The sequence below is a fragment of the Salvelinus alpinus genome, chromosome 3 (genome assembly GCF_045679555.1).
Source record: "Salvelinus alpinus chromosome 3, SLU_Salpinus.1, whole genome shotgun sequence".
In the NCBI taxonomy this organism is placed as follows: Eukaryota; Metazoa; Chordata; class Actinopteri; order Salmoniformes; family Salmonidae; genus Salvelinus; species Salvelinus alpinus.
In genome coordinates, this window is record NC_092088.1 from 9,287,343 (window position 1) to 9,300,332 (window position 12,990).

The following is a 12,990-nucleotide window of genomic DNA, read 5'->3' on the forward strand; positions in this document are numbered from 1 at the left end:
TGTAAACGCAGATCTCTTGTGTCCAGGTAGCCCAATGAAAGGTGTATACGCTATCCGTTCTTGGATTATTATTTTTTTTCTCCAATGAGCTTTGAAGACCTTCTACCTAAAAGGTATCAAACAGTCCAACTGGCAATCAATTGATCAATCCTGCATCTCAGCATTTTCACAGTCGGGCCAAACGTAAGCCAGTATATACCATCCAGAGCTAGCTTTTACAGTCACGGTGCCTCGTGTAGGCCTTCTCACCTCTGTGCCTTCGTGTAGGCCTTCTCACCTCTGTGCCTCAGACTTGGACTTTACACTCAGGCATTTTATTTTATATTTATTATTTTTTATACCCAATCCCTCTGGACCACCCACCCAAACCCTACCAGTTCCGTCCACACCATCCACCAACTCTGACAGAAGCATCAGATGGAAGGATGAAAGTCAGCTGGTTTGCAACCTTTCTTCAGGAGTAAAGTTTGACACCCTGCCCTAAACACACACACACACACACACACATGAGAGGATTAGCTAGTGAGAGTATTTAGCCTGCTGATATTTAGATTATTCTTTTCAGATTAGCACGTAATCCGTCCACACAGTGTTTGTCTAGCTCTCTTCCATTCATGTGGTAGCAGCCAGGAATCATGTTCTGACTGGTGCTGCTACAGACAATTCATTGAGACAAGAGGGCCAAAATAATACCTCAACGATGGCAAATGGTAACTATTCAGTAAAACAAATCAAGCAGGTTAGTTGTAATCAAATGAGTCATTATAGTAAAGTAAGAATGGTGCTATTTAGCAGACGCTTTAACCCAAAGAGTCTCACCGTAACGCTTTGATCCAGCGTGACATACGGTAGTCCATGCATACAGTTTAGTGTGGCGACCCCGGCGGGAATCGAACACACTAACCCACGACCGACAGGCAGCCAACTCTGATCATCTTCAACTAAATGGTCTTTTTACCAATCAGATCAGGCTTTTTTTGCCAATATTTGGGCAAACTATCAGAATTGGGCTGCCTGTGTAAACGCAGACTTAGTTTCAACTTCCAACCCCCCACAAAGAAGTGCTTGAAAATCAGTCTAATCAATATACATGCTCTCTGCATTAGTTAGTCTAACATGTCATCTGTTTAAATACATTTCCTGTGTGTACTGCACAGACCTTTGACGTATGTAATGTCGGATGTCAGGCCAGGTGGTGAGTGTTAATGGCGCTAATTATATATGGAAGTTGGCCCTGCATCTATTTACAATATTATCTTATAATTGCCATGTGTAATATACTATATGAGATACGGTCAAAACGGGAGATTTTATTTTGGCGTTCGTTGTGAAGGCCTGATTGTGATTTGGATGACACGACTCCTGCTTGTTCGGACTGGCATAGAAATAACAAGGAGAGTTAGACCAGACACACTTCCTCTCCCTATGGGTTCCCTTCATCCAGATAGCTATCTCTTCTGATTAGCTAGGCTTTGTTTGCTGTAGAGATCCCATCAGCTGAACCAACAGTGCTGCCAGGTTGTTAATCATGCAATACGTGTGTTTTGTGCTGTGTGCTAATTGATTCTGAATGACACATACATTATTGATGAGAAAACACAATCGGTGGCTCTCTCTTTCTCTGTCTCGATCGTTCTCCATCGCTCGCTCTCTCCCATCTCTCGCTCTATCAATCCCTCTCTCGCTCTCTCTCCAGCTGCCTCTTTCTCTCTCTCTTTCTCTGTCCCCCTCTCCATAACTCTGCCCTCTGAGAGGCTTCATTTACATTTTAAGCGGCATATTAAGATGTGAGCTTAATTAACACAACTTGTTTATTGATGAGAGGAAAAACAAAACAACCAGCCATGTTATTTCTGACACAACCAGCCGCGTAGCCTAGTGGTTAGAGCGTTGAACTAGTAACCGAAAGGTTGCAAGATCGAATCCCTGAGCTGACAAGGTAAAAATCTGTCGTTCTGCCCCATGAACAAGGCAGTTAACCCACTGTTCCTAGGACGTCATTGAACATAAGAATTTGTTTTTAACTGACTTGCATAGTAAAATAAAAAATTACTTCTAACACAACCAGATGTGTTACTTCTAACACAACCAGATGCGTTACTTCTGACACAACCAGATGCGTTACTTCTGACACAACCAGCTGCGTTACTTCTGACACAACCAGCTGCGTTATTTCTGACACAGAAGATGTTATTTCTGACACAGAAGATGTTATTTCTGACACAGAAGATGTTACTTCTGACACAGAAGATGTGTTACTTCTGACACAACCAGCCGTGTTACTTCTGACACAGAAGATGTGTTACTTCTGACACAGAAGATGTGTTACTTCTGACACAACCAGCCGTGTTACTTCTGACACAACCAGCCGTGTTATTTCTGACACAGAAGATGTGTTATTTCTGACACAGAAGACGTGTTATTTCTGACACAGAAGATGTGTTACTTCTGAAACAACCAAATGCCAGAGAGTTGACCTGAGGCCTAAACTTAGTAATTCTATAATCCTAACCACTCCCAATCTCCTTTCCTGTAGGCCTAAATCCTTACCTCACTCAACCTGTATTTATTTGACCAGTGTGGGCTACATACGCCCTGAGCACTTTTATAAACAGACCTTTATTTAGAAAATAGTTACATCATTCTTTGCCACATGTCTTGGAATGAGACTGACCTTACCTCCTATGGTTAAACTAGCATTCCACATAATTCTATACATCCTAAAAATAGCTCTCTTTTATTAACGGATGTAAACCTTTATTTTGAAAACAGGCCTAGTTGCGTGCGTCGCCACGTCTTTCGAATGGGATTGATGCTGTCCGTAAGTGTTATGTATGTATGTAACACCAGGGAAGTAGCCAAGTTAGCGTTGTGTTGTTCTGAGAAAAGGGAAAGTCAAATTCTAATAGTTTAATCCCATGTAGCCTCTTGCTCTTCGCTGCTTAAAATACCTTAGCAGGTTTGGACTGGAGGTAACACTGCTTCTCAGAGGGGACACCTTGTGTGTGTGTGTGTGTGTGTGTGTGTGTGTGTGTGTGTGTGTGTGTGTGTGTGTGTGTGTGTGTGTGTGTGTGTGTGTGTGTGTGTGTGTGTGTGTGTGTGTGTGTGTGTGTGTGTGTGTGTGTGTGTGTGTGTGTGTGTGTGCGCGTTAAGGCAATTTACATACAGTTAAAACATTACACTTCACAACACATTATTACACACTACTACAACACATCTACAATACAAAATCCATAGGTACCTGTGTGTAAAATGTGTGTGTGTTAGCATGTGTGTGTGTGTCTCCACATTCCACGCTGTTACATAAGGTCTAGTTTGATCTTTTTCTTAATAACTGATTTTACTGCTTGACTGAGTTACATGATGTGGAATGGAGTTCCATGTTCTCAAGGCTCTATGTAGTACTATGTGTTTCCCGTAGTCTGTTCTGGCCTTGGGGATTGTGAAGAGACCTCTGGTGACATGTCTTGTGGGTTATTCATGAGTGTCTGAGCTGTGTGCTAGTAGTATAAACGGACAGCTTTCAACATGTCAATAGTAGTGAGGAAGTCAATCTCCCCTCTACTTTGAGCTAGGAGAGATTGACATGCATATTATTAATGTTAGCTCTTCGTGTACATTTAAGGGTAAACTGTGCTGCTCTGTTGTAGGCAAATTACAATTTGCCTATGTCCCTCTTTGTGGCACTTGACCATATGACTGGACAGTAGTCCAGGTATGACAAAACTAGGGCCTGTAGGGCTTGTTTTGTTGATAGCGGTGTCAAGAAAGCAGAGCAGCACTTTATTATGGACAGACCTCTCCCTAGCTCAGCTACCGTTGCATCAGTATGTTTTGACCATGACAGTTTACAATCCAGGGTTACACCAAGCAGTTTAGTCTCCTCAACTTGCTCAATTGCCACATTATTCATTACAAGACTTAGTTGAGGTTTAGGGTTTAGTTAATGATTTGTCCCAAATACAATGCATTTAGTTTTTGAAATATTTAGGACTAGCTTATTTCTTGACACCCATTCTGAAACTGACTGCAGCCCTTTGTTAAGGGTGGCAGTGATTTCATTTGCTGTAGTAGCTGATGTGTATAGTGTTGAGTCATCAGCATACATAGACACACAGGCTTTACTCAGTGCCAGTGACATGACATTTAGTAAAGATTTTAAAAAAACAAAGGGGTCTAGATAGCTGCCCTGGGGAATGCCTGACTCTACCTGGATTATGTTGGAGAGGCTTCCATTAAAGAACACCCTCTGTGTTCTGTTAGACAGGTCACTCTCAATCCACGATATAACATGGGATGTAAAGCCATTACACAAACGATTTTGATCGTTAATGTCAAAAGCTGCACTGAAGTCTAACAAAACAGCTCCCACAATCTTCTCTCAGCCAATCAGTCATTTGTGTAAGCGCAGTACATGTTGAATACCCTTCACTAATAGCATGCTGAAAGTCTGTTTTTTTATTTGTTTACCGTGAAAAAGCATTGTATCTGGTCAAACACAATTTTGTCCAAAAGTGTTGGTAACAGGCTGATTGGTCGGCTGTTTGAGCCAGTAAAGGGGGCTTTGCTGTTCTTAGGTAGTGGAATTACTTTTGCTTCCCTCCAGGCCTGAGGGCACACACTTTCCCCGTAGGCTTAGATTGAAGAGATGGATAATAGGAGTGGTGTCATGCCTACTCCCGCTCCGGCGCTCGAGGTCGCCGGTCTACTAACCACCGGCCCTGTCAAACATCATTATGCACACCTGTTCACCATCATTACGCACACCTGTTCACCATCATTACGCATACCTGGACATCATTATTTCCTTGATTACTCCCCCTTTATTTAGCCCTCAGTAGTCACTAGGTAGTTTTGTTTTGATTCATATTCTGTACGCGTCTTATGTTTTGTTTATTTGCATTTATTCATTCTTAAACTCCCCTTCTGCACCTGCTTCCTGACTCCCGGCGTATACGTAACAAGTGGCAATATCGTCCGCTATCATCCTCAGTAATTTTCCACCGAAGTTGTCAGACCGAGGTGGCTTGTCATTGTTGATAGACAGCACACATTTTTTTCACCTCGTCCACATTCACTTTACGGAATAGAAATTACAATATTTGTCTTTTATAATTTGGTCAGTTATGCATGGAGGTGTAGGTTCAGAATTTGTTGTTGTAACTTATGCCTAAGTTAGATAATCTTGACAATTAATAAATCATTAAAGTAGTTGGCAATATCAGTGGGTTTTGTGATGAGGCATCTGATTCAATGAATGATGGAGACATGTTTGCCTTTTTACCCAACATGTTCATTTAACCAATCAGAGTCCAAGCCGTGTCTAAGCCAGGGGAGGGGGGTTCTACTAAGCTATGTGGAATTGTTTTAAGAAGGTACTAAGCGATATGGAATTGTTTTAAGAAGGTCGTACCAAGGATCATTTAGCACTTTTTTTATTTTAAGATCCCTGGAAGTAAAAAAAAAAAAAAAAATGTAAAAAAAGCTAAACAATTATTTGATTAAAAAAACATGTCTTCCTGCTATTAGCCTATTCAAACGCATGGAACAATAGATAGATAGTACCCCAAAAAAGATCAAAAGGAAATTTGTTCTTGTCACGTTCTGACCGTAGTTCCTTTTTTATGTCTTTATTTTAGTTTGGTCAGGGCGTGAGTTGGGGTGGGCGATCTATGTTGTTTTTCTATGTTTTGGTCTGTACGTTATATTTCTATGTGTTTGGCCTAGTATGGTTCTCAATCAGAGGCAGGTGTCGATCGTTGTCTCTGATTGAGAATCATACTTAGGTGGCCTGTTTTCCCACTATGGGTTGTGGGTAGTTATTTTCCGTTTCAGTGTTTGCACCATACGGGACTGTGTTGGTTTTCCTTAATTCTCTTGTTCTTATTTTTGTATTTTGTATTCATTCTCGATTTAAACGATATTATGGATACGTACCACGCTGCATTTTGGTCCTCCTCTCCTTCCACCGAAGAAAGCCGTTACAGTTCTGAAGTGTCTCTCCTATATCTGAGAGATATAGAAAGATCAGGATTTTTTATTTTTTTTTACATGTATTTAACCCCATATTTTTGGCATTAAACTGTCCCCATATATACTGTACATATATACTGTACTTCCATTCATTTTTTTAACTGGTACCGGCGGAGCTTCAGACAAGTTTTGTGAGGCCTGTGAGCATCCTAGAGCAAAACATGTACAGTACATGTTCATGAGAGTCTCACCTTTGCACAGAGGGGGTCATATTAGGGGGTCATATTAGGGGGTCATATTAGGGGGTCATATTAGAGTTTTGCCCGGACGGTTTGGATGCTACAGACACAGATCGGCTGTACCGAATTCAGATGAGTTTCCTGCCACTTGAGGTCATAGAGCAAAACGGAGAACACCATCGTGAGTGTCTCGTCTTTCCATAGAGGGTCATAATAGGTTGTAGGCTGTTCGGACAATACAGACTGATTTTCAGAACGTCACATGGTCTGACAAACACCTCTCTAGCTCTGTCACCTTTCTCTCCAGATGTAGAAGTGTTACATAGGCTGTGCAGCCAGTCTTATTTGCCATTCCTTTTGCTTGTTCTGCCGTTATTTATAATAGAAAGTAGATAGTCTGAATGACTATCTGAGGAATTCTGCCCCACATTGTAACAAACCAGATAAAAGCCTGTTGTGTTTTAAATGGGTGGAATGTACACCAATGAGCAGTTCTTCTGCATTTGTGACAGATTTCACACCAGAGGCTCTGCAGTAGTAGTTATTCCCCTTGCTCTGCATGGGTAACGCTGCTTCGAGGGTGGCTGTTGTCGTTGTGTTCCTGGTTCGAGCCCAGGTAGAAGCGGGGAGAGGGACGGAAGCTATACTGTTACACTGGCAATACTTAAGTGCCTATAAGAACATCCAATAGTCAAAGGTTAATGAAATACAAATGGTATAGAGAGAAATAGTCCTATAATTCCTATAATAACTACAACCTAAAACTTCTTACCTGGGAATATTGAAGACTCATGTTAAAAGGAATCACCAGCTTTCATATGTTCTCATGTTCTGAGCAAGGAACTTAAACGTTAGCTTTCTTACATGGCACAAATTGCACTTTTACTTTCTTCTCCAACACTTTGTTTTTGCATTATTTAAACCAAATTGAACATGTTTCATTATTTATTTGAGGATAAATTGATTTTATTGATGTATTATATTAAGTTAAAATAAGTGTTTATTCAGTATTGTTTTAATTGTCATAATTACAAATAAATGTTATAAAAAAAATCGGTATCGGCGTTGGAAAATCATAATCGGTCGACCTCTACTCTACACACACATCTCTCTTTCGGCTCTGGCTCATTTGCACAGTCAGGCTTTGGTCTCTGTCGGAAGTCACTGTAACATTTAGGCTTTGGCCTATGTCACGCTATGTCATAATCAGGCTTAGGCCCTACGTCACTGTCTTGTTTCAAGCAAGCTAATGCAGAAGTGACCAGACCTGGGTTCAAATACTATTTAGGGTGACTTACAGACACAGTACCAGACCTGGGTTCAAATACTATTTAGGGTGACTTGTAGACACAGACACAGTACCAGACCTGGGTTCAAATACTATTTAGGGTGACTTGTAGACACAGTACCAGACCTGGGTTCAAATACTATTTAGGGTGACTTGTAGACACAGACACAGTACCAAACCTGGGTTCAAATACTATTTAGGGTGACTTGTAGACACAGACACAGTACCAGACCTGGGTTCAAATACTATTTAGGGTGACTTGTAGACACAGACACAGTACCAGACCTGGGTTCAAATACTATTTAGGGTGACTTGTAGACACAGACACAGTACCAGACCTGGGTTCAAATACTATTTAGGGTGACTTGTAGACACAGACACAGTACCAGACCTGGGTTCAAATACTATTTAGGGTGACTTGTAGACACAGACACAGTACCATACCTGGATTCAAATACTATTTAGGGTGACTTGTATACAGTACCAGACCTGGGTTCAAATACTATTTAGGTTATTTTAAAGACATTTGGCATGTATTTGAAAACACTCAAAAACACAGTGTATTTTCAAATACCCCAAAATACTTCCATGCGTTTTAAAGAGATTCTCCGGTACGTTTGTATACTTTCTAGCCAGTAGTTCTGAAAGTAACGCTCACGAGACAAAAGTGGTCCCTGAAAATGGTGTACTTACAATCAGTGTAGATGAACGGGAGGATGCAGGTTAAAGAAGGATTTTTAAGCCTTGAAACAGTTGACATTGATTGTGTATGTGTGCCATTCAGAGGGTGAATGGGCAAGACAAAAGATTTAAGTGCCTTTTTGAATGGGGTATGGTAATAGGTGCCAGGCGCACCGGTTTGTGTCAAGAAATGCAACGCTGCTTGGTTTTTCACGCTCAACAGTTTCCCGTGTGTATCAAGAATGGTCCACCATCCAAAAGACATCTAGTCAAATTGACAACTCTGGGAAGTATTGGAGTCAACATGGGCCAGCATTCCTGTGGAACGCTTTCGACATCTTGTAGAGTGCTCCTAATGTTTGGTATACTCTTGGACACACCTACTCATTCCAGGTTTTTTTAAATTTATTTTTACTATTTTCTAAATTTTAGAATAATAGTGAAGACATCGAAACTATGAAATAACTCACATGGAATCATGTAGTAACCAAAAAAGTGTTAAATAAATCAAAATATATATTTGAGATTCTTCTAAGTAGCCACCCTTTGCCTTGATGACAGCTTTGCACACTCTTGGCATTCTCTCAACCTGCTTCATGGGCTCCTGAGTGGCGCAGTGGTCTAAGGCACTGCATCTCAGTGCTAGAGGCGTCACTACAGACCCTGGTTCAGCGGTCTAAGGCACTGCATCTCAGTGCTAGAGGCGTCACTACAGACCCTGGTTCGAATCCAGGCTGTATCACAACCGGCCGTGATTGGGAGTCCCGTAGGGCGGCGCACAATTGGCTCAGCGTCGTCCGGGTTTGGCCGGTGAAGGCCGTCATTGTAAACAAGAATTTGTTCTTAACTGACTTACCTAGTTAAATAAAGGTTAAAATAAATAAATAAAATGAGGTAGTCACCTGGAATGCATTTCAATTAACAGTGTATACATTTGTCTTTTGTCTTGCCCGTTCACCCTCTGAATAAGACAATCCATGTCTCAATTGTCTCAGGTTAAAGAAAGGGTTTCAAGCCTTGTCTCCTCCCCTTCATCTACACTGATTGACATGGATTTAGTGACATCTAGTGACAACAATAAGGGATCACAGCTTTCACCTGGATTCACCTGGTCAGTCTATGTCATGGAAAGAGCAGGTGTTATCTAATGTTTTGTAAACTCAGTGTATATATTTTCTGGGACCAAGTAAAAAAAAAAATATATATATGTTTTTTGTTGGGGGGTTTACAGGTACAATTTAAATTCATTTATTCAGTTTATATAACATGTACCCTGTGAGCTGCCACTCAAAAAAAAAAAGTATGAAATAGATACAGAGAAATTATCATTCGGATCAAAAAGGAAAAAATTGTTATGTAAAGAAAAATAAACATAAAGAGGCCTATACAGTTGACATGTCAGAGCATAAACTATACCATGAAGTCTAAGGAACTGTCCATACATCTCCGAAGTAGAAGTGTGATGAGGCATATATCTGGGGAAAGGTATCGAACAATTTCTAGAGTGTTGAAAGTTTCCAAGAGCACGGTGGTCTCCATCACTGGGGAATTGAAAACTTATGGAACTACCTAGACTCTGTCTAGAACTGGCCATCTGAGCAACAGTCATTGGGTTCTTGGAGGTGACCAAGAACCCAATGACCACTGACAGAACTACAGAGTTCCTTGGCTGAGATGGGAGAACCTGCTAGAAAGACAAGTCTCTACAACACTTCACCAATCTGGGCTTTTTTGGGAGAGTGGCTAGACGGAAGCCACTCCTGAGGAAAAAGTCACAAACAGCACGCCTGGACTTTGCAAAAGGCACGTACGTGTAAGACGTAAGGCAAAAGTTTCTGTGGCATGATCATTTTTTAAAACTCTTTGGCCAGAATGCAAAGCGCAATGTGTGGAGAAAAGCAGGCACAGCCCATCACCTGTCTAACACCATCCCTACTGTGAAGCATGGTGATGGCAGCATCGTGCTATGGGGATGCTTTTCAGCCGCAGGGACTGGGAGACTGGTAAGTAATAAATGGAGCCAAATACAGGCAAATCCTTAAAGGGAATCTGCTTCAGAGTGCAAACAACCAGCCAAAGCCCAAAATCGTACCCATTGAAAATCTGTGGAAAGACTTGAAGATTGCTGTCCACCACTGCTCCCCATCTAACTTAACAGAGCTTGATCAAATATGCAAGGAAGAATGGGAGAAAATCCCCAAATCCAGATGTGCAAAGCTGATACAGACATACCTAAGAATTCAAAGCTGATACAGACATACCTAAGAATTCCAAGCTGATACAGACATACCTAAACTGACTCTAATCTGATACAGACATACCTAAGCTGACTCAAAGCTGATACAGACATACCTAAGCTGACTCAAAGCTGATACAGACATACCTAAGCTGACTCAAAGCTGTAATCTCCCCGCCAAAGGGGCTTCTACAAAGTATTGCTTCGGGGGTGTGAATACTTATGTAAATTAGATATTTCTGTATTTCATTTTCAATCAATTTTCAAACATATATTTAATAATTTTTTTATTCAGGCTGTAACACAACAAAATGTGGAATAAGTCAAGGGGTATGAATACTTTCTGAAGTTACTGTACATATATATTTAAATTCTGGACGTTTCTCATTTTGATAAGCCTTAAATTATTTATTTTTTAAAATTGGGAGGGGGATTATTGCACTTTTTGCTAGATATTACTGCACTATTGGAGCTAGAAACAAGCATTTTGCTGCACCTGCGATAACATCGGCAATACTGTGTACGTGACGAATAAACTTTGATTTGATGGCTCAGTTTGTAGAGCATGGCGCTTGCAATGCCAGGATTTCGGATTTGATTCCTGGGACCACCCATATGTAAAATGTATGCACGAATGACTGTAAGTCGCTTTGGATAAAAGCGGCTGCTAAATGGCATATAATTTATTACTAGCTAGCTTGCCTGTTGTCTTCAGCCCTCTTTTGACCTCCTAACACAACCAGGAGAGATTATCCATCTGCCCGAGTCATCCCCGTATTAACGAGACAGGCCGTTGTATGATATGTAAAATGTTGGCCACGTCGGGAGTCATTTGGGTTGTCACTGAGTTGTAGCTGTTGCATATTGATGTGTGTGTGAAGTGAGCTTTGTGGAAATGCTAATATAACAAATGATAAGAAATGCTAATTTTTCTTTTTTCTTTTGTTGTAAAACCTTTTTCTACCGTGTGCCCTTATGAACACGAACACATGTTGTAGCTCTAGTCCCTGGGAGGGTTGACCTGCAATTACAAGGATGTGTATTAACCTCCATTTTGATATGGTAGCACTGGGAAAAGCTAGCAGTATATCCTCTGCAGTACAGTCTGAAAGACCTGAAAAGAATACATCATAATGAATGTATCCCAATGGTTTCCCATGTTTGACCAGTATTTCTGTTTTCATAATGCAAAACATGTCTCACCTCTGCCTCCTGTATGTCTCACCTATTGTCTACTGTATTTCTCACCTATTGCCTCCTGTTTCTCCTCTTCAGGGAAATGAGGCAAGTTACCCCCTGGAAATGTGCTCGCATTGTAAGTATCTTTGATTTACTAACTAACTGCCATTCCTTGTCAGGCATCAACATCAGAAAATGGAACTATTCTCACTCACCTCCGCTCTCTGCTTGCGGTACCTATTTCCTCAGACTATTCAACATTATAACAGAGCTTCATACGCTCAAATGCAACCCAACAAAAAGACAGCATATATAGATTAGACTAACACCACACAGAGGAGTTCTCCCAGGCTTTCTGCTGGAGCCAGGGACACACTTAGGGGTGACTCGGGGACACACTTAGGGGTGACTCGGGGACACACTTAGGGGTGACTCGGGGACACACTTAGGGGAGACTCTGGGACACACTTAGGGGAGACTCTGGGACACACTTAGGGGAGACTCTGGGACACGCTTAGGGGAGACTCTGGGACACGCTTAGGGGAGACTCTGGGACACGCTTAGGGGAGACTCTGGGACACGCTTAGGGGAGACTCTGGGACACGCTTAGGGGAGACTCTGGGACACGCTTAGGGGAGACTCTGGGACACGCTTAGGGGAGACTCTGGGACACGCTTAGGGGAGACTCTGGGAGACACTTAGGGGAGACTCTGGGACACACTTGGGGGTGACTCTGGGACCCCAACAGTAGTTGCCGCGGTAGACCGAGGATAAGCAGGTGTGTGATCCTGACCCGTGGCGAGCCGAGACCGGGGGAGGACTTCACCTGTCCGGGATATTTCCAGCTTCGCAAGGACCCGCCCCCTCCCTCTCCCCACAGCCCATGCTCCACCCCCGATGAAACGCACAGACACACACACAAACACACACACACATAGCACTAGCAACAGCCAGTGCCTGTCTGCAGCCTCCCATAATAACCAAGGCCTGCTTGTTGGAGTTCCTTGTTGCTAGGGGTTTCCCAGAGCCAGAGCAACAGTTGTCGAGGAGAGGGAGGGGGGGAAAGGGAGAGATTCCATTACAATGGTTTATAAGGAGGACAGGACACCCACTCCCATAGCTTTTTTGAGGTATGAGCCTAAAGCTATTGCATTAGAACTGTTCTACTGAATGATGTAGCCTGCACTCCAATGAGTTTGGAGATATTACTATCAGTCTGAATGCTGTAAACCTTACGTATAGATTTAATGTAGAGTTTGCTGCACAACAGAATCCCTGTAGGGGGCATGACATGCTGCTGTCCTAGCTAGAGGTCGACCGATTATGATTTTTCAACGCCGATACTGATACCGATTATTGGAGGAGTCGGTATATGGAACAGTTTGGGCCGCCTA

General features: G+C 42.0%; 1 protein-coding gene across 1 annotated transcript in view; it reads left to right on the forward strand.

Annotated features, from left to right (window-relative positions):
• LOC139569983 (calcineurin subunit B type 1-like) overlaps positions 1-12,990 on the forward strand; it is a 34,651-nt gene that overhangs the window by 3,010 nt on the left and 18,651 nt on the right. The window contains exon 2 of the mRNA XM_071391395.1: positions 11,693-11,732. Within this exon, the coding sequence (XP_071247496.1) occupies positions 11,693-11,732 (40 nt within the window). The remainder of the gene's footprint in view (positions 1-11,692; positions 11,733-12,990) is intronic.